This window comes from Cherax quadricarinatus, chromosome 76, assembly GCF_038502225.1.
Source record: "Cherax quadricarinatus isolate ZL_2023a chromosome 76, ASM3850222v1, whole genome shotgun sequence".
NCBI classification, from domain to species: Eukaryota; Metazoa; Arthropoda; class Malacostraca; order Decapoda; family Parastacidae; genus Cherax; species Cherax quadricarinatus.
The window spans coordinates 921,652-944,163 of record NC_091367.1 but is presented as its reverse complement, the minus strand read 5'-3'; the positions used below and the strand labels follow the sequence as shown (position 1 = coordinate 944,163).

The 22,512-nt window shown below is 42.5% G+C and overlaps 1 protein-coding gene across 7 annotated transcripts in view; it reads left to right on the top strand.

Annotated features, from left to right (window-relative positions):
- inaD (inactivation no afterpotential D) overlaps positions 1–22,512 on the top strand; it is a 368,665-nt gene that overhangs the window by 165,634 nt on the left and 180,519 nt on the right. For all 7 annotated transcript variants that reach the window (XM_070101124.1, XM_070101126.1, XM_070101122.1 and 4 more), the window contains exons 3-4: positions 721–815; positions 11,579–11,648. In XM_070101124.1, the coding sequence (XP_069957225.1) occupies positions 721–815; positions 11,579–11,648 (165 nt within the window). The remainder of the gene's footprint in view (positions 1–720; positions 816–11,578; positions 11,649–22,512) is intronic.

The following is a 22,512-nucleotide window of genomic DNA, read 5'->3' as shown; positions in this document are numbered from 1 at the left end:
AAGGGAGGACTCAAGTATTCCTGCACTACAGTGTACTTTCTTTCATTAAAGTGTTCACTAAGTTATTTGTATATTGTTCACTCAGTAAGTTTATTCAGGTACAGGTACACATTAATACAGTTACATAAATTATCATTCATAACAACATATTTGTAGATTACCTAAGATAACCACCCAAAAAAGTGATTTATTTCCATTAGGTTTCTTGAAATTACTTAACGGCAGTCTTGAGGGCACGTAGATGTGATGGCCTTATAATCAATTATATTGTGTAAGAGTTTTTTAATTCAAGGTAAACCAGTAAACTTGTAGAAATAAAGATTGTAAAATCAAACGTGGATTTATTTCTGAAGGGAATGATGCTGTGATTTATCAGTTCAAATTATTTTTGTCTCTCCTGTTATTACTACTACTACTACTACTACTACTACTACTACTACTACTACTACTACTACTGCTACTACTACTACTGCTACTACTACTACTGCTACTACTACTACTACTACTACTACTAATAATAATAATAATAATAATAATAATAATAATAATATAACTTTTATATATATATATATATATATATATATATATATATATATATATATATATATATCGACAAATTCTAATTCTAATAATGGAAACTGTTATTATTAATAGAACTAATTTTGTTATTGTTATTATGAGTGTGTGTGTATAACTATGGTGGTGTTGCTTGCTCGGCAGGTCAACGGGAATGTTATCTACGGTCGGTGTCACTTGAACGCCTCCAGCATCTTCAAGGGGATCCCAGGACCCAGCGTCAAGATCATCGTCCTCAGGTAACTAACACTTCAATGTTCCAGCAGAAAAATAATGGAGTGATTTGAATCTGCTTCCAGTCTGTTATAAATTGGCCCATTACATGACCTCGTTTGACCTCTGGGACTTTTTGCCGTAACTTTTATAGTTTTTTTTCCATGAAATTTTGAGAGTACATTGGTTATTCGTACTTACGAGTGATTGGGTGCCTACCTCTACCAAGTCTAGGACTACACTGGAGGTGTTACGTATCTCGATTGCTAGGACTCTTAGCTTGCATGCTGAGCTGCAGGGGGTCGAACCCCGATACGGTTGGAAACATTTGGATGTGTTTCCTTAAGACACCTGCTGTCCCTGATCACCTATCAGTAAAATAGGTACCTGGGTGTTAGACGACTGGTGTGGGTCGCATCCTGGAGGCAAAATTGACAATTCGGCCGAAATGCTCTGCATAACTATATCATTGATGTCGGCTAGGCCTGTATACCTTGTACAAGTACTTGTAAGATTTAAAGACAGACGCACAGGCACGCGCGCACGCACATGCGCACACACACACACACACACACACACACACACACACACACACACACACACACACACACACACACACACACACACACACACACACACCCTGGAGGACCAAGCAGGGATAAGAGGGAAGGCACTACAATGGATCAGGGAATACTTGTCAGGAAGACAGCAGCGAGTCATGGTACGTGGCGAGGTGTCAGAGTGGGCACCTGTGACCAGCGGGGTCCCGCAGGGGTCAGTCCTAGGACCAGTGTTGTTTCTGGTATTTGTGAACGACATGACGGAAGGAATAGACTCTGAGGTGTCCCTGTTTGCAGATGACGTGAAGTTGATGAGAAGAATTCACTCGATCGAAGACCAGGCAGAACTACAAAGGGATCTGGACAGGCTGCAGACCTGGTCCAGCAATTGGCTCCTGGAGTTCAATCCCACCAAGTGCAAAGTCATGAAGATTGGGGAAGGGCAAAGAAGACCGCAGACGGAGTACAGTCTAGGGGGCCAGAGACTACAAACCTCACCCAAGGAAAAAGATCTTGGGGTGAGTATAACACCAGGCACATCTCCTGAAGCGCACATCAACCAAATAACTGCTGCAACATATGGGCGCCTAGCAAACCTCAGAACAGCATTCCGACATCTTAATAAGGAATCATTCAGGAACCTGTACACCGTGTACGTTAGGTCCATATTGGAGTATGCGGCACCAGTTTGGAACCCACACCTAGCCAAGCACGTAAAGAAACTAGAGAAAGTGCAAAGGTTTGCAACAAGACTAGTCCCAGAGCTAAGAGGTATGTCCTACGAGGAGAGGTTAAGGGAAATCAACCTGACGATACTGGAGGACAGGAGAGATAGGGGGACATGATAACGACATACAAAATACTGAGAGGAATTGACAAGGTGGACAGAGACAGGATGTTCCAGAGATTGGACACAGTAACAAGGGGACACAGTTGGAAGTTGAAGACACAGATGAATCACAGGGATGTTAGGAAGTATTTCTTCAGCCACAGAGTAGTCAGTAAGTGGAATAGTTTGGGAAGCGATGTAGTGGAGGCAGGATCCATACATAGCTTTAAGCAGAGGTATGATTAAGCTCACGGCTCAGGGAGAGTGACCTAGTAGCGACCAGTGAAGAGGCGGGGCCAGGAGCTCGGACTCGACCCCCGCAACCTCAACTAGGTGAGTACACACACACATACGCATGCACGCACGCACGCACGCACATACATACATACATCCATCTTCCCTTTTCTCCCTGGAGCTGTATAACCCTTGCGGGTTCTCGCTCCCCACTAAATGTAATAATTTTTTTATAATAGTTACGGTAATAATTGAAATATATCCTAACTAAAAATATCTTGATTTTAGTTTTAAAAAAGTATACGTATCCCCCCCCCCCAAAAAAAAAAATTAAAACATGAAAAAAGTGAAAATATTGCAAAAAATAGTTTTCCATTTTCATATGAAATCTTAAGATTTTTAAATAATAATAATAATAATAAGTGCCTACTAACTAATAATTATAATAAAAATATGGGAGGAGAGATGATAGCATAGGGATTTTAGGAAGTAGTTTTTCAGTCAGAAGATGGAGTCAAACACCATACACAGTGTTGAAGAATGTATGACCGGGCTTTGTATAGGAGAGTATTCAGTGAAGTTGGTTCAGAGAAATGAGAAGTACCCGGGAGCCTTGACTCAACACCTGCCAACACACTTACCTCAACACACACACACACAAACACACAGTGTGTGTGTGTGTTTATCCATGGGCTTCAGGAGAGAGAGGAAAGGACACACACTGAAAGGCAGCAGCAAGAAAGTAAAGAGATTGAGAAAATCATCACGGAAATAGGTGAAGAGATGGACGAGATTGTAAATTTTCAGAGAATAGGGGGGTACTCGAAGGGGAGAAACCGACCAATCAATTGATTCTCAGGACAGAAAAAGTGCGGAACAGGATCCTCCAAGAGAAACCACGATTGAAATACTCAGAAGAATACAAGAGGGTGTTCCTAGACAGAGACAGAACACAATCAGAATGACAGCAGCTGAGGGAGAGGACAAAAAAGCGAAAGGAGCTAGGAAAAGAGACAAGGATGGAACCAGCAGAGGTCAGTCAGAGCAGAACAGAACAGCAAGGGCAAGCACACACACAACTATTCTCAGAACCATACAACCTATCACACCATCCCAACACACACTACAATCCATACCCACAGCCTCCACCCAACACCGAGCTATAGAATCCCACAGTATGCTACCAGGTCTCCCACCCTCACAGGCCTCCCAAACCACAGTGTTGGAAAGGAAACTGAAGGTATGGTACACAAACGCTGATGGAATAACAAATAAGTGGGAGGAGTGGCATGAAAGAGTCAAAGAGGCATCACCAGACATCATAGCTCTCACAGAAACCAAGCTTACAGGTATGATAACAGATGCCATCTTTCCAACGGGATACCAAATCCTGAGGAAAGACAGAGGGAACAGGAGGGGTGGAGGAGTGGCATTGCTGATCAAAAATCACTGGAATTTTGATGAGCTGGAGAGAGGAGACAGCAGAGAAGAAAGTGATTACATAGCGGGAACGCTTCACTCTGGAGGTCCCAAGGTGGTAATAGCAGTGATGTATAACCCACCACAGAACAGCAGGAGACCAAGGCAAGAGTACGACGAGAGCAATAGAGCAATGGTTGACACACTGGCTACAGTGGCCAGAAGAGCTCATGCATGCAGGGCAAAGCTCCTGATCATGGGTGACTTTAACCACAAGGAGATCGATTGGGAGAACTTGGACCCGCATGGGGGCCAAGATACATGGAGGGCTAAGATGATGGAGGTGGTACTGGAAAACTTCATGTACCAACACGTAAGGGACACTACAAGAGAGAGAGGAGAGGATGAACCAGCAAGGCTGGACTTAGTATTCACCTTGAGTAGTGCAGATATCGAGGACATCACATATGAAAGACCCCTTGGGGCCAGTGACCATGTGGTTTTAAGCTTCGAATACACAGTAGAGCTACAAGTGGAGGGAGAAGCAGGAAGGCCAGGACGAATGAAACCAAACTACAAGAAAGGGGACTACACAGGAATGAGGAACTTCCTGAACGGGGTTCAGTGGGACAGAGAACTGGCAGGGAAGCCAGTTAATGAGATGATGGAATATGTAGCAACAAAATGCAAGGAGGCTGAGGAGAGGTTTGTACCCAAGGGTAACAGGAATAATGAAAAAGCCAGGATGAGCCCATGGTTTACCCAAAGGTGCAGGGAGGCAAAAACCAAGTGTGCTAGGGAATGGAAGAAATATAGAAGGCAAAGGACCCAGGAGAATAAGGAGAGCAGTCGTAGAGCCAGAAACGAATATGCACAGATAAGAAGGGAGGCCCAAAGACAATATGTAAATGACATAGCAGCAAAAGCCAAATCTGACTCGAAACTGTTGTACAGCCACATCAGGAGGAAAACAACAGTCAAGGACCAGGTAATCAGGCTAAGGAAGGAAGGAGGAGAGACAACAAGAAATGACCGTGAAGTATGTGAGGAACTCAACAAGAGATTCAAAGAAGTGTTCACGGAGGAGACAGAAGGGGCTCCAGAAAGACGGAGAGGTGGGGCACACCACCATGTGCTGGACACAGTACACACAACCGAGGAAGAAGTGAAGAGGCTTCTGAGTGAGCTAGATACCTCAAAGGCAATGGGGCCAGATAACATCTCCCCATGGGTATTGAGAGAGGGAGCAGAGGCGCTATGTGTACCCCTAACAACAATATTCAATACATCTATCGAAACGGAGATTGCCTGAGGCATGGAAGACAGCAAATGTAGTCCCAATCTTTAAAAAAGGAGACAGACATGAAGCATTAAACTACAGACCAGTGTCACTGACATGTATAGTATGCAAAATCATGGAGAAGATTATCAGGAGAAGAGTGGTGGAACACCTAGAAAGGAATGATCTCATCAACAGCAGCCAACATGGTTTCAGGGACGGGAAATCCTGTGTCACAAACCTACTGGAGTTCTATGACATGGTGACAGCAGTAAGACAAGAGAGAGAGGGAGTGGGTGGATTGCATTTTCTTGGACTGCAAGAAGGCGTTTGACACAGTTCCACACAAGAGATTGGTGCAAAAACTGGAGGACCAAGCAGGGATAACAGGGAAGGCACTACAATGGATCAGGGAATACTTGTCAGGAAGACAGCAGCGAGTCATGGTACGTGGCGATGTGTCAGAGTGGGCACCTGTGACCAGCGGGGTCCCACAGGGGTCAGTCCTAGGACCAGTGCTGTTTCTGGTATTTGTGAACGACATGACGGAAGGAATAGACTCTGAGGTGTCCCTGTTTGCAGATGACGTGAAGTTGATGAGAAGAATTCACTCGATCGAAGACCAGGCAGAACTACAAAGGGATCTGGACAGGCTGCAGACCTGGTCCAGCAATTGGCTCCTGGAGTTCAATCCCACCAAGTGCAAAGTCATGAAGATTGGGGAAGGGCAAAGAAGACCACAGACGGAGTACAGTCTAGGGGGCCAGAGACTACAAACCTCACTCAAGGAAAAAGATCTTGGGGTGAGTATAACACCAGGCACATCTCCTGAAGCGCACATCAACCAAATAACTGCTGCAGCATATGGGCGCCTAGCAAACCTCAGAACAGCATTCCGACATCTTAATAAGGAATCATTCAGGACCCTGTACACCGTGTACGTTAGGCCCATATTGGAGTATGCGGCACCAGTTTGGAACCCACACCTAGCCAAGCACGTAAAGAAACTAGAGAAAGTGCAAAGGTTTGCAACAAGACTAGTCCCAGAGCTAAGAGGTATGTCCTACGAGGAGAGGTTAAGGGAAATCAACCTGACGACACTGGAGGACAGGAGAGATAGGGGGGACATGATAACGACATACAAAATACTGAGAGGAATTGACAAGGTGGACAAAGACAGGATGTTCCAGAGATTGGACACAGTAACAAGGGGACACAGTTGGAAGTTGAAGACACAGATGAATCACAGGGATGTTAGGAAGTATTTCTTCAGCCACAGAGTAGTCAGTAAGTGGAATAGTTTGGGAAGCGATGTAGTGGAGGCAGGATCCATACATAGCTTTAAGCAGAGGTATGATAAAGCTCACGGTTCAGGGAGAGTGACCTAGTAGCGATCAGTGAAGAGGCGGGGCCAGGAGCTCGGACTCGACCCCCGCAACCTCAACTAGGTGAGTACACACACACACACACACACACACACACACACACACACACACACACACACACACACACTCACAGACACACACACACACACTCACAGACAAACACACACACACTCACAGACACACACACACACACACACACACACACACACTCACAGACACACACACACACCCTCACAGACACACACACACACACTCACAGACACACACACACACACTCACAGACACACACACACACACTCACAGACACACACACACACACTCACAGACACACACACACACACAGACACACACACACACACATTCACAGACACACACACACACTCACAGACACACACACACACACACACACTCACAGACACACACACACACACACACTCACAGACACACACACACACACTCACAGACACACACACACACACACTCACAGACACACACACACACACACTCACACACACACACACACACACACACACACACACACACACACACACACACACACACACACACACTCACAGACACACACACACACACTCACAGACACACACACACACACAGACACACACACACACACACAATCACAGACACACACACACACACACACACACACACACACACACACACACACACACACACACACACACATAATATAAATATACATATTTTTGCTAAATTTCCCAGAAAATATTATGAAAATGCTAAACCACATGTGTTATAATAATTATCATTATTTGTTAATTACTATTATTACTTATATCAATTTTTACTATTTTTACTGTTATATTAATTATTATTATTACTATCATTAATTATTACTATTACAGTATTATTAATTAGGTGCTTGTATTGCAATACAGTTGTCATGTAACACAGACATCAGTATACATATAACACTGACATCAGTATACATATAACACTGACATCAGTATACATATAACACAGACATCAGTATACATATAACACTGACATCAGTATACATATAACACTGACATCAGTATACATATAACACTGACATCAGTATACATGTAACACTAACATCAGTATAACATCAGTATACATATAACACTGACATCAGTATACATATAACACTGACATCAGTATACATATAACACTGACATCAGTATACATATAACACTAACATCAGTATACATATAACACTGACATCAGTATACATATAACACTGACATCAGTATACATATAACACTAACATCAGTATACATATAACACAGACATCAGTATACATATAACACTAACATCAGTATACATATAACACAGACATCAGTATACATATAACACTAACATCAGTATACATATAACACAGACATCAGTATACATATAACACTAACATCAGTATACATATAACACTAACATCAGTATACATATAACACTAACATCAGTATACATATAACACTAACATCAGTATACATATAACACTAACATCAGTATACATATAACACTGACATCAGTATACATATAACACTAACATCAGTATACATATAACACTAACATCAGTATACATATAACACTAACATCAGTATACATATAACACAGACATCAGTATACATATAACACTAACATCAGTATACATATAACACTAACATCAGTATACATATAACACTAACATCAGTATACATATAACACTGACATATACATATAACACTCAGTATACATATAACACTAACATCAGTATACATATAACACTAACATCAGTATACATATAACACTAACATCAGTATACATATAACACAGACATCAGTATACATATAACACTAACATCAGTATACATATAACACAGTATACATATAACACTGACATCAGTATACATATAACACTAACATCAGTATACATATAACACTGACATCAGTATACATATAACACTAACATCAGTATACATATAACACTAACATCAGTATACATATAACACTGACATCAGTATACATATAACACTGACATCAGTATACATATAACACTAACATCAGTATACATATAACACTGACATCAGTATACATATAACACTGACATCAGTATACATATAACACTGACATCAGTATACATATAACACTGACATCAGTATACATATAACACTGACATCAGTATACATATAACACTGACATCAGTATACATATAACACTGACATCAGTATACATATAACACTGACATCAGTATACATATAACACTAACATCAGTATACATATAACACTGACATCAGACATCAGTATACATATAACACTGACATCAGTATACATATAACACTAACATCAGTATACATATAACACAGACATCAGTATACATATAACACTCATCAGTATACATATAACACTGACATCAGTATACATATAACACTGACATCAGTATACATATAACACTGACATCAGTATACATATAACACTAACATCAGTATACATATAACACTGACATCAGTATACATATAACACTGACATCAGTATACATATAACACTGACATCAGTATACATATAACACTGACATCAGTATACATATAACACTGACATCAGTATACATATAACACTGACATCAGTATACATATAACACTGACATCAGTATACATATAACACTAACATCAGTATACATATAACACTAACATCAGTATACATATAACACTAACATCAGTATACATATAACACTAACATCAGTATACATATAACACTAACATCAGTATACATATAACACTGACATCAGTATACATATAACACTGACATCAGTATACATATAACACTGACATCAGTATACATATAACACTAACATCAGTATACATATAACACTAACATCAGTATACATATAACACTGACATCAGTATACATATAACACTGACATCAGTATACATATAACACTGACATCAGTATACATATAACACTGACATCAGTATACATATAACACTGACATCAGTATACATATAACACTGACATCAGTATACATATAACACTAACATCAGTATACATATAACACTAACATCAGTATACATATAACACTGACATCAGTATACATATAACACTAACATCAGTATACATATAACACTGACATCAGTATACATATAACACTGACATCAGTATACATATAACACTGACATCAGTATACATATAACACTGACATCAGTATACATATAACACTAACATCAGTATACATATAACACAGACATCAGTATACATATAACACTGACATCAGTATACATATAACACTAACATCAGTATACATATAACACTAACATCAGTATACATATAACACTGACATCAGTATACACATAACACTGACATCAGTATACATATAACACTGACATCAGTATACATATAACACTAACATCAATATACATATAACACTAACATCAGTATACATATAACAGACATCAGTATACATATAACAATGACATCAGTATACATATAACACTAACATCAGTATACATATAACACTAACATCAGTATACATATAACACTGACATCAGTATACATATAACACTGACATCAGTATACATATAACACTAACATCAGTATACATATAACACTGACATCAGTATACATATAACACTGACATCAGTATACATATAACACTAACATCAGTATACATATAACACTAACATCAGTATACATATAACACTGACATCAGTATACATATAACACTAACATCAGTATACATATAACACTGACATCAGTATACATATAACACTGACATCAGTATACATATAACACTAACATCAGTATACATATAACACAGACATCAGTATACATATAACACAGACATCAGTATACATATAACACTGACATCAGTATACATATAACACAGACATCAGTATACATATAACACAGACATCAGTATACATATAACACAGACATCAGTATACATATAACAGACATCAGTATACATATAACACTAACATCAGTATACATATAACACAGACATCAGTATACATATAACACAGACATCAGTATACATATAACACAGACATCAGTATACATATAACACAGACATCAGTATACATATAACACTGACATCAGTGTACATATAACACAGACATCAGTATACATATAACACTGACATCAGTGTACATATAACACAGACATCAGTATACATATAACACAGACATCAGTATACATATAACACAGACATCAGTATACATATAACACAGACATCAGTATACATATAACACAGACATCAGTATACATATAACACAGACATCAGTATACATATAACAGACATCAGTATACATATAACACTAACATCAGTATACATATAACACAGACATCAGTATACATATAACACAGACATCAGTATACATATAACACAGACATCAGTATACATATAACACAGACATCAGTATACATATAACACTGACATCAGTGTACATATAACACAGACATCAGTATACATATAACACTGACATCAGTGTACATATAACACAGACATCAGTATACATATAACACAGACATCAGTATACATATAACACAGACATCAGTATACATATAACACTGACATCAGTGTACATATAACACAGACATCAGTATACATATAACACTGACATCAGTGTACATATAACACAGACATCAGTATACATATAACACAGACATCAGTATACATATAACACTGACATCAGTGTACATATAACACAGACATCAGTATACATATAACACAGACATCAGTATACATATAACACAGACATCAGTATACATATAACACAGACATCAGTATACATATGCTTCAGTATTGTGTGTGCCCAATATTTTTACATGATACTGTTGTGTAATGTATACAAGATTCCCGTCACTGATGTTAGTCGCGAAACGATTTTGTGTTGCTTTTGTGAAGTTATAAGTCGTGTGTGTCACTGGAGGTTCGATATTCCGACCGGTGATCGCAAATGGATTTGCGATCTGCCAGGCTGTTAGTGAGTGTAGAATATTTTTGAAGATCTCGCATAAAAAAATATTTGGAAATAATTTTGGCCGTTCGCCAAGAATCCATTTTTTCCAATACTTTTGTTTCCCCGTCTCATTTTCCCCCTCTTTATTTTCTTCCTCAGAAAGAAGACTGGGTTGAATGAGATGGCCATCAAGCCAGTAACCCAGTTTCCCGTCACCCTGGAGGACGAGGTGAGTACATAGCACAGTTTTGTACCCAAGTGAGCACAGCCTCACTCATCTCTTGTACCCAGCACCACTGACGTCAGCTGACGTCCTACATCACGTGGAGAAGAGTTTATCAAAATTGTATTGATAAAGCCACTGATTGGCGAAACGTCTACAAGTAAACCACGGTACTGGTGGGATTACAACCCATGGCAAGTGTTTTACAACTCATTCGTCAAGTTCAAATCGTACCCGTTTCGTGGTTTGTTTACAATCGTGTTACGATTTCGTGGCTCTGCAACTAAAAATAACTGCAATTACTTAGATGTTTCACACTTGTCTAATTCGTCTCAAAATTGAAGACACAGTAGCGCGCTCTGCTGTTGTCTTTTCTTTGATTATTTACATAGTGGGAACAAAAGTTAGCTAGGGTTCCCCTTCTTAATATTGTGATGGGATGGGATGGGACAGTGCAGGAAAGGAGGTGGAGGTGGCGGGGTTGTAGGATGGGTTTCCTGGGTTAGAAAGGAGAGGAGGGGAAGAGGATGATGTGTGGGTGAACGGGAGAAAGAGGGAATAGTGTGGTAAAGGGGTGATAACATTAAAGGAAATATGAACAAGTGATGGGAGGAGTAAAGGAAATAGAAACTGAAAGAGAAAAACTTACGATTCTGGGGTGAGAATGGAAGGAGATAGGAAGAAATGGGAGAAGAAGAGAAAGAGGAAGTAGGTGACAACACTGACCCAGGAAAAATAGGATAAGCTGGGACAGGAGAGAGAATGGGAGAAGCAGCAATAGACAGAGAAAGAGGAACTGGAATAATGAGATAATGATAGTGTAGGTACCGGTAGCAGCGATCTTGACTAAAGAGGGGCCAGCTGAAGTACTATGGACCTCTCCCGGTTAGGTCCTAGACCAGCTGAGGTACTGGGGACCTCTCCCGGTGATTGTTAGGTCCTAGACCAGCTGAGGTACTGGGGACCTCTCCCGGTGATTGTTAGATCCTAGACCAGCTGAGGCACTGGGGACCTCTCCCGGTGATTGTTAGATCCTAGACCAGCTGAGGCACTGGGGACCTCTCCTGGTGATTGTTAGATCCTAGACCAGCTGAGGCACTGGGGACCTCTCCCAGTGATTGTTAGGTCCTAGACCAGCTGAGGTACTGGGGACCTCTCCCGGTGATTGTTAGGTCCTAGACCAGCTGAGGTACTGGGGACCTCTCCCGGTGATTGTTAGATCCTAGACCAGCTGAGGCACTATGGACCTCTCCTGGTGATTTAGTTAGGTCCTAGACTAGGTGAAGTAATGAGAGACTAAAGAGTAACACTGGTAATAAGACTGTGTTCTCACAACATGTTGTACAGTAAACGCGTTTGAAAAAAGTGTAGGAAACTTACGTAGCGCTTATAAGATATCTCACTCTGTTACCATATTCAGCAAGGGAAAAAAATGGTTATAATCATAACCATAATTTTTAAAGGGGTGGAGGGGTAAGCCAGTGGAAGGCCTCGGTCAGATGACCAAAAGCTCCAGCTGCGGGTCATATTGACTAAGACTCACGTCAGGAAACACTTGTCCTGTTTACTGACAAACCTTACCTAACTTAACCATCTTCAGTGGCTCAGGCCCTGATCCACCGCGAGGCCTGGTCAAGGACCGGGCTGCGGGGACGTTGATCCCCAGAATACCTTCCAGGTAGAGACTACACTCTGTCGTATTAACACTGGTCATAACCTGCAATATAACCTACCCTGTGTTGTATATTAAATTATTTTTTAGCTTTGTGAGTTATAAAGAGTGAAGGTTTGTTAAGTGTGAGTAGATTAGAAAAGGAATTGAACATCGGGATTCAGACGAACTGCAACCACAAGAAGGTGAGTAGTATTTTTTTTTTTCAATTATTTTCCCCATTTGAGATTTATTCTCGCGTGTTGAAATTAGTCCACAATGAGTTTAGGGAATGGTGGAGACGCTCTGGAAATTTATGGGGCAATTTGTTCTTGTTTTGGAGGTAGCGAGAGGCGAAATTTTCATATTTTAATCATGGAGAGAGATGGAAGGCAGCGCCTCCGGCGGCCGCCCAGGAATCATGAGTTATCAGAGTTATGACTTAAAAATAACCTCACGAAGCAGCGAGAAGGAGTTTATCTTCTGTTATGATTTCATGTTTAGTTTCTGCGGCCAGCCGGGATTAGATTCTACTACACATTCTCCCGCTTCAAGAGACAGCGCAGAACAACTTCACATTGCCTTAACCACTTAACCAGCGATCCTTGAAAGAACATACACCCAGAACGTTGTTCTGTCTCTTGAGGCGGAAGAATGTGTTGCAGGAGCTAATCCCAGCTGGCCGCAATTTGGTAAATGTTTAAATACCACTTGCTTCGTGGTTTCATTACTATGTAAACTGCTTGTGGAGGCTGGTATTCAAACAGGATGTGGTTGTAATTAGCCTTGAGCTTACCACCACCACGATTGTCCTCGGATCATGAACAACACCAAGCTCTGCTGGGTGCGTGATCTTTGAAGGATCGCTGGTCAAGTGGTTAAGGCAATGTGAACGTTGTTCTGTCTCTTGAGGCGGGGGAATGTGTCGCAGGATTTAATCCCGGCTGGTTGCAGTTTGGTGATGGTTTCAATACCACATGTTTCGCGGTTTCATTATTGTATGTAGATATATTCACTAATACCTACAGCTGTTATTGCTGCTGCTACTGTTGTTGTTGCTCTTGCTGCAGATTTTTCCTCTTACTGTATAAGTACATCCTGCTACTACAACTACTACGACTAGCGGTAGCAACAGCCTCGTTGACCAGGCTAGCACTAGATGAACCTGCCCCATGGCCGGGCTGCGGGAGTAGAAAGACTTAGAACTCATCCAAGGTATGTTGATCCTACTACTACTGCTGCTGGTACTACCACTACTACTACCACTACTAAAACCACTACTGCAACTACTACTATTACTACCACTACCACCACTACTACTACTACCACCACCACCACTACTACTGTTACTACTACCACCACCACCACTACTACTGTTACTACTACCACCACTACTACTACTGTTACTACTACCACCACCACCACTACTACTGTTACTACTACCACCACCACCACTACTACTGTTACTACTACCACCACCACTACTACTGTTACTACTACCACCACCACCACTACTACTGTTACTACCACCACCACCACTACTGTTACTACTACCACCACCACTACTACTGTTACTACTACCACCACCACCACTACTACTGTTACTACCACCACCACTACTGTTACTACCACCACCACCACTACTACTGTTACTACTACCACCACCACTACTACTGTTACTACTACCACCACCACCACTACTACTGTTACTACCACCACCACTACTGTTACTACCACCACCACCACTACTACTATTACTACTACCACCACCACCACTACTACTGTTACTACCACCACCACCACTACTACTGTTACTACTACCACCACCACTACTACTGTTACTACTACCACCACCACCACTACTACTGTTACTACCACCACCACTACTGTTACTACCACCACCACCACTACTACTGTTACTACTACCACCACCACTACTACTGTTACTACTACCACCACCACCACTACTACTGTTACTACTACCACCACCACTACTATTACTACTACCACCACCACCACTACTACTGTTACTACCACCACCACCACTACTACTGTTACTACTACCACCACCACTACTACTGTTACTACTACCACCACCACCACTACTACTGTTACTACCACCACCACAACTACTACTGTTACTACCACCACCACCACTACTACTGTTACTACTACCACCACCACTACTACTGTTACTACTACCACCACCACCACTACTACTGTTACTACCACCACCACCACTACTACTGTTACTACTACCACCACCACTACTACTGTTACTACTACCACCACCACCACTACTACTGTTACTACTACCACCACCACTACTACTGTTACTACTACCACCACCACTACTACTGTTACTACTACCACCACCACCACTACTACTGTTACTACTACCACCACCACTACTACTGTTACTACTACCACCACCACCACTACTACTGTTACTACCACCACCACCACTACTACTGTTACTACCACCACCACCACTACTACTGTTACTACTACCACCACCACTACTACTGTTACTACTACCACCACCACTACTACTGTTACTACTACCACCACCACTACTACTGTTACTACCACCACCACCACTACTACTGTTACTACCACCACCACCACTACTACTGTTACTACTACCACCACCACTACTACTGTTACTACCACCACCACCACTACTACTGTTACTACCACCACCACCACTACTACTGTTACTACTACCACCACCACTACTACTGTTACTACCACCACCACCACTACTACTGTTACTACCACCACCACCACTACTACTGTTACTACTACCACCACCACTACTACTGTTACTACTACCACCACCACTACTACTGTTACTACTACCACCACCACTACTACTGTTACTACCACCACCACCACTACTACTGTTACTACCACCACCACTACTACTGTTACTACTACCACCACCACTACTACTGTTACTACTACTACCACCACCACCACTACTACTGTTACTACCACCACCACCACTACTACTGTTACTACTACCACCACCACTACTACTGTTACTACTACCACCACCACTACTACTGTTACTACTACCACCACCACCGCCGCCGCCGCCACCTAGTCCTCCTCCTCCTCCTCCTCCTAGTCCTCCTCCTCCTCTTCTTCTGTCCTCTGCTATTTACATTACCCGACCTGTCTCTTTTTTCTCCATTTTTCTTCTAGCTGTCTTCAGGTTTTCAAGAATCTGGTGTCTCAGTTGTAACTTTATAATGGTCCTGGATCTCAACCTCTTATAAAGTGGCCTTTCTTAAGTATGGATTATTTGTGAATTGTTCCAGCTATAAGGATTCAGAAACTACTTTATCCTCTCTCTCTCTCTCTCTCTCTCTCTCTCTCTCTCTCTCTCTCTCTCTCTCTCTCTCTCTCTCTCTCTCTCTCTCTCTCTCTCTCTCTCTCTCTCACACACACACACACACACACACACACACACACACACACACGCACACACATGTGGGCCAGGAGCTATGATTCGACCCTATGCAACCACAAATAGGCGAGTACACACATACATACCTCTCCCTCCCCCTTCCCCCTCTTCCCTCCCTGCCCCTTCCCCCTCTTCCCTCCCTCCCCTGCCATTAATCTCACTAAGTGAACCATGGCGGCGAGTCCTTCTCTCTCTCCTTTCTCTCACTCTCTCTTTATCTCGTATCTTTCCCACTCTTTTTATCTCAGGTTTTCCCCTCTCCCTCTCGTATCTTTCCTCTTCTCTCTTCTTCCCGCTTCCTATCCCTCTTTCTCGGTTTTGTCTCTTTCTTCCCTTCTTTATATTATCTTTCCCTCTCTCCCTCTCTCCCTTTATTCCTATCTTATCTTTTTCCCAATCTTCGTTTTCTCTATTGCCTCATTTTTTCCTCTCCCTTTTCTCATTTTCTTCACCGTCTACATTTCTCCCTTCCCTTTGTACTTCCTACCTCTCTCTCTCTCTCTCTCTCTCTCTCTCTCTCTCTCTCTCTCTCTCTCTCTCTCTCTCTCTCTCTCTCTCTCTCTCTCTCTCTCTCTCATTGTTCTTTCTGTTTACACATTGCTCTCTCTCGCTCTCTCTCAAGTTTACTTTCACTTCATATCTTGTGATGGAATGTAAAATGAATGAGAGAGAGAGAGAGAGAGAGAGAGAGAGAGAGAGGGCAATAGGGCAAGTGTAATTAGATGATGAATGGAGTGACAGATGGGGTTGAAGGGAGTTGAAAGGAACGAATGTGTGGATGAATGAGAAGCCATGAAGATGGAGCCACAAGGGAGGGGGATTGAGCCACGGGGGAGGGGATTAAGTCACAGGGGAGGGGGATTAAGCCACAGGGGAGGGGATTGAGTCACAGGGAAGGAGGATTGAGCCACAGGAGAGGGGGATTGAGCCAAAGGAGAGGGAGAGGGGATTGAGCCACGGGGAAGGGGGATTGAGCCCCGGGGGAGGGGGATTCAGCCACAGGGAAGGAGGATTGAGCCACAGGAGATGGGGATTGAGCCACAGGAGATGGGGATTGAGCCACAGGAAATGGGGATTGAGCCACAGGGGAGGAGGATTAAGCCACATGGGAGGGGGGATTGTGGGGGTGTGGACTGTGATGTGTCATCCCAACAACAATAAAAATAATAATAATTAGTATTATTACAATAAGAATGATTATAATACAATAATAGTAATATTAATTACAAGAATAATTCCAATAACAATAATTAGAATATTTACGATAAAAGCTATTACAACAACAGTAATTATAAATTAATAATAATAAAAACAGTAATAACAACAGCAATAAAAATAATAATAATGAAAATTATAATTCAAAATTATTTTTAATTAATTTAAGTAGTAATGAGAATAACAGGAAGGTAATTAACCCATATTCTGGCTGAGCAGACTGATGGTAATTTACGGTTAATGGCTCAGGACTCAGGTAATTAACGGGAATTTATTAATAATTGAGCAGGTCGGTGCAGAACTCTTCTGGTGTTCCATCATAGGTTAATGTGCCGGGTAATTGACGGGGATTTGGCTTTGGTTAATTTAGAATTTATGTGATTTGCCGGATTTGTTTGTTTAATTGGTGAGTTGATAATTGTAATGGGTGGATAATACACTGGAATTATATATGGGGTGGATAATTGATGGGAATTATGTAAGGGGTGGATACTCATACCTGCCACCATCACTGTGTACTCTCTCCCACCTGCCTCAATCACTGTGAACTCCCTCCCACCTGCCTCCATCACTGTACTCCGTCCCACCTGCCTCCATCACTGCGAACTCCCTCCCACCTGCCACCATCACTGTGTACTCTCTCCTACCTGCCACCATCACTGTGTACTCCCTCCCACCTGCCACCATCACTGTGAACTCCCTCCCACCTGCCTCCATCACTGTGTACTCCCACCTGCCACCATCACTGTGTATTCCCTGGCACCCTCACTGTGTACTCCCTGCCACCATCACTATACTCCCTCCCACATCTTCACACACACTGGAGTAATGACAGACACCTTCGTTAAACGTGAAGGATGCGCCGTAAAGTTTACTCTCCCTCAAATATATCTGTAGGGCCTCCTTCCTCTTTCCTCCTTCCCACCTTCTCTCCCTCCCTCCCTCCCTCCCTCTCTCCCCTACAACCCTCCATTCCTCCCACACTATCTCCCTCCATCCTCCCTCTTCCTCGCACCCTCTCCCACTCCCTATCTCCCATCAACCCTCGGTTTTGGTGTTCAACAAAGCTGTGAAGCAGCTGCGCAAGCAGCAAGAGTATACATCAACATGTCAGATGAAAAAGCCTTGATCAAACTGGATTCTGCCAACGCTTATAACTTAGAAGGGATGCTGCTCTCCAAGCAATTTCTAGAAACTTCCCTTCCCTCTATCCTTTCATACAATCATGTTATAGTGTGACTTCTAAACTGTTGTTTGGGGACCATGAAATTGACTCATGTGAGGGTGTGCAACAGGGGCACCCTCTCGCCCGGTTTCTATTCTGTATGGTCATCAAGGGGGGTCACAGAAGCGCTCTCCAGTGAACTCAATATCTGGTTCTTGGATGATGGTACCCTAAACCATACCCCTGGCCGGGATTGAACCCGCGGTCATAGAGTCTCAAAACTCCAGCCCGTCGCGCTAGCCACTAAACCAGCTAGCCACAATAAGATTCATCCAACTAGGTATATTTCTACACCATAGGAAAGTTAGCACAGGCACCTCTGTGACCACAAATGCAAGTTTTTACAGACGAATCTCCAGCTAGCGTGGCCGTGACGAACTCTAGCTCAAGTCCCTTCACTGCCGTAAACATGACTTAAGAAATCGTAATGACACGATTGCAAATAAACCATACCCCCGGCCGGGATTGAACCCGCGGTCATAGAGTCTCAAAACTCCAGCCCGTCGCGCTAGCTAGTCATGTTTACTGCAGTGAAGGGACTTGAGCTAGAGTTCGTCACGGCCACGCTAGCTGGAGATTCGTCTGTAAAAACTTGCATTTGTGGTCACAGAGGTGCCTGTGCTAACTTTCCTATGGTGTAGAAATATACCTAGTTGGATGAATCTTATTGTGGCTAGCTGGTCTAGTGGCTAGCGCGACGGGCTGGAGTTTTGAGACTCTATGACCGCGGGTTCAATCCCAGCCGGGGGTATGGTTTATTTGCAATCGTGTCATTACGATTTCTTAAGTCATGATGGTACCCTGGCTGGCACTAAAGAATCTCTCCTAGAGGACATCAGAAAATTGAAGACATGGGTGAGAGCCTGGGCCTGTCCATCACATTGGAGCCTTGTTGGACTGGAGGCACAGCCAGTGGCCCCTCCGGACTCTCAACTGGTGATGCTAACAATGAATTCCCCCCAACAAACATGCAACACAACCTCATTTATATTTGGTAATATACAGGGCCTTAAGCCATCAACCACCAACGAAATACCTTTCATTAGTGGACTTCTAGAGGAGTCACAGCCTTCACAGAAACCCACGCAAAAGATTACTTTGACAGTGAAATATGGATACCTGGATACAACTTTTTCAGATGCAATGAACAGGCAACAAGGAAGGGGGTTGGCCTGCATGTCAAAGAGTCACTCATTTGCACGGAGATATTGAATGCCTCAAATGATGTAGTGATGTAGTTGAAGTTCTAACAGAAATCGAGAACCAGAACTTAGTCATTGAACTTGTATATAAGCTACCAGATGCAACTTCCCAACAGTTCAAGGAACAGCTAGCAAAAATTGACTACTGTCTGGAAAACCTTCCGGCCCAGTAACCAAACATCTTGCTGCTTGGTGACTTCAATCTATGACATACAAAATGGAAGAATATAGCAAATAATGTAGCAGAAATAATCCCTGGAGGCAGCTCAGATGAAAAGTTACACACACATGAGCTACTGAATCTCTGCAACAAACACACGCTAAGTCTGCAGATAGTGGAGCCAACAAGACTAGAGAACACACTAGACCTTATTTTCACAAATAATGAGGACCTGGTAAGAAACATAATATAAAAAACAACTAATTCTGATCACAGTTTAATGAAAGTCCAGACCTACATGCACAGGGCCTCTTCAAGGGGGTCTCCTTGGCATGAAGAGGCTCTTGGTCTGAGGAATTAGACCTTTTGGTCTCCTTCCTCAGACCAAACCTAATTACCCCCCAATCCCCGATTCCCTATCCCATCCTCCCCATCCCCCCCTTTTTCCCTTTCTCCTCCCCATCCCTCTCCTGTTCCCTTCCTATTTTCAGCCTTTGGGATTCTTCCCATAGGCACTCTATTTCCTAGGAGGGGGGAAGGGTACCGGGGTCAATCCCATTCCATTGAGGTCCTTGGCGGTGGTGTAGTTTGCCTTGGAATCTGGATCACCTGGGGATGTCCTGATTCTTCTCCGGTTTCCTGGGGTGGTGGTGGCTTTGGGTGTCTTTTGGGTGATGGGTGTATCTCTTGGAGGCTGCCTTTCGGATTCCAGGGGGTGGTGGCCGATGGAGGTATGTTTTGTGGCAGGTGTCCTGTCTGGCTGCCCTCTCTTTTGTGTTCTGACCCTGCCTCGCTTTTTGACCACTCTTTGGACACTTCTTATGCCCCTGTACCTCTTGCTGGTGCTGTTTTGTCACCCACTTCAGGTACTCGGGTTTTGACTGACTCCTTCGATATGTCTGCTTTTCTTTGACTATGCTTCTGGCTTCTCCCTCTATGGTGTGGCAATTTTCGAATTGCCCGCCCGTCCCACATCGGACCAACTCCAGTCCCATACCTAAACGCCCATGACAGTTACCTGATGATACTTCTTCACTTCCTTCTCGTTCTACTCAGAAAAAAAACTGGCACATCACGCACCCCCTTTCCACACTGTTTCAAAATACACAAAGGACAAAGTTTTTTACTTTACGACTGACTTCTTCTACTGCCTATTTTTCTGACCATAGTATTGGCAATGCGCTCCTATGCCATGTTAGTAAAGATATATCCTTTCATGCTCTCAAGAGCAGTACATGCATTATCGCTGTCCAGAATGCTAACCATGCTCACGATCTTTCTTCTTTCAAGTATCAATACCATAACCATTGAAAAACATCATTCCCTCAATTCTTGTAGTGGTACTGTCACTCTGCCCCATACCATTGTCCAACAGAATTTCCAGACATGTGGCGATTACATTCTGGAACAGCTGGAACTCCAAGACCTCCCAATCCTCAAAGTAGACACTTACGTCCTCCCTGCCTGCAACTTTCGACTGCCGTGAGCTCCCATCCTCTTTTTATATAGTGGGATATTTACAAGTTTGAGAGGTGATTCCTACACTGCAACAGTGTAGAAATTGCTGGCGTTTTGGTCATCCAGCGAAATATTGTAGGTACATAGCTGAATGCCCAGTCTGTGGTGCCGATGACTATACCAATACGTCTTGTAGAGTACCTCCCTCTTGCCTTAACCCTTTATCGTGCAAGGGGTCCGAAAATTTGAAATTCGAACTGAACTCCCTATGGTGGATAGAGTAACTCAATACAAGGTCACTGATCCCATATAAATTGATTTCTGATGGTTAGTTTCCCAAAACATGTAATTAATACCGAATTTTCCCGGCCAAGCACGATAAAGGGGACTCAGAAGTTCCTACATCAACACCTCACTTCGTCTTCTCACTCACAAGTTCCAGTGTCGACAAGACCTCATACAACACCTCCTCCCCATCACCCCT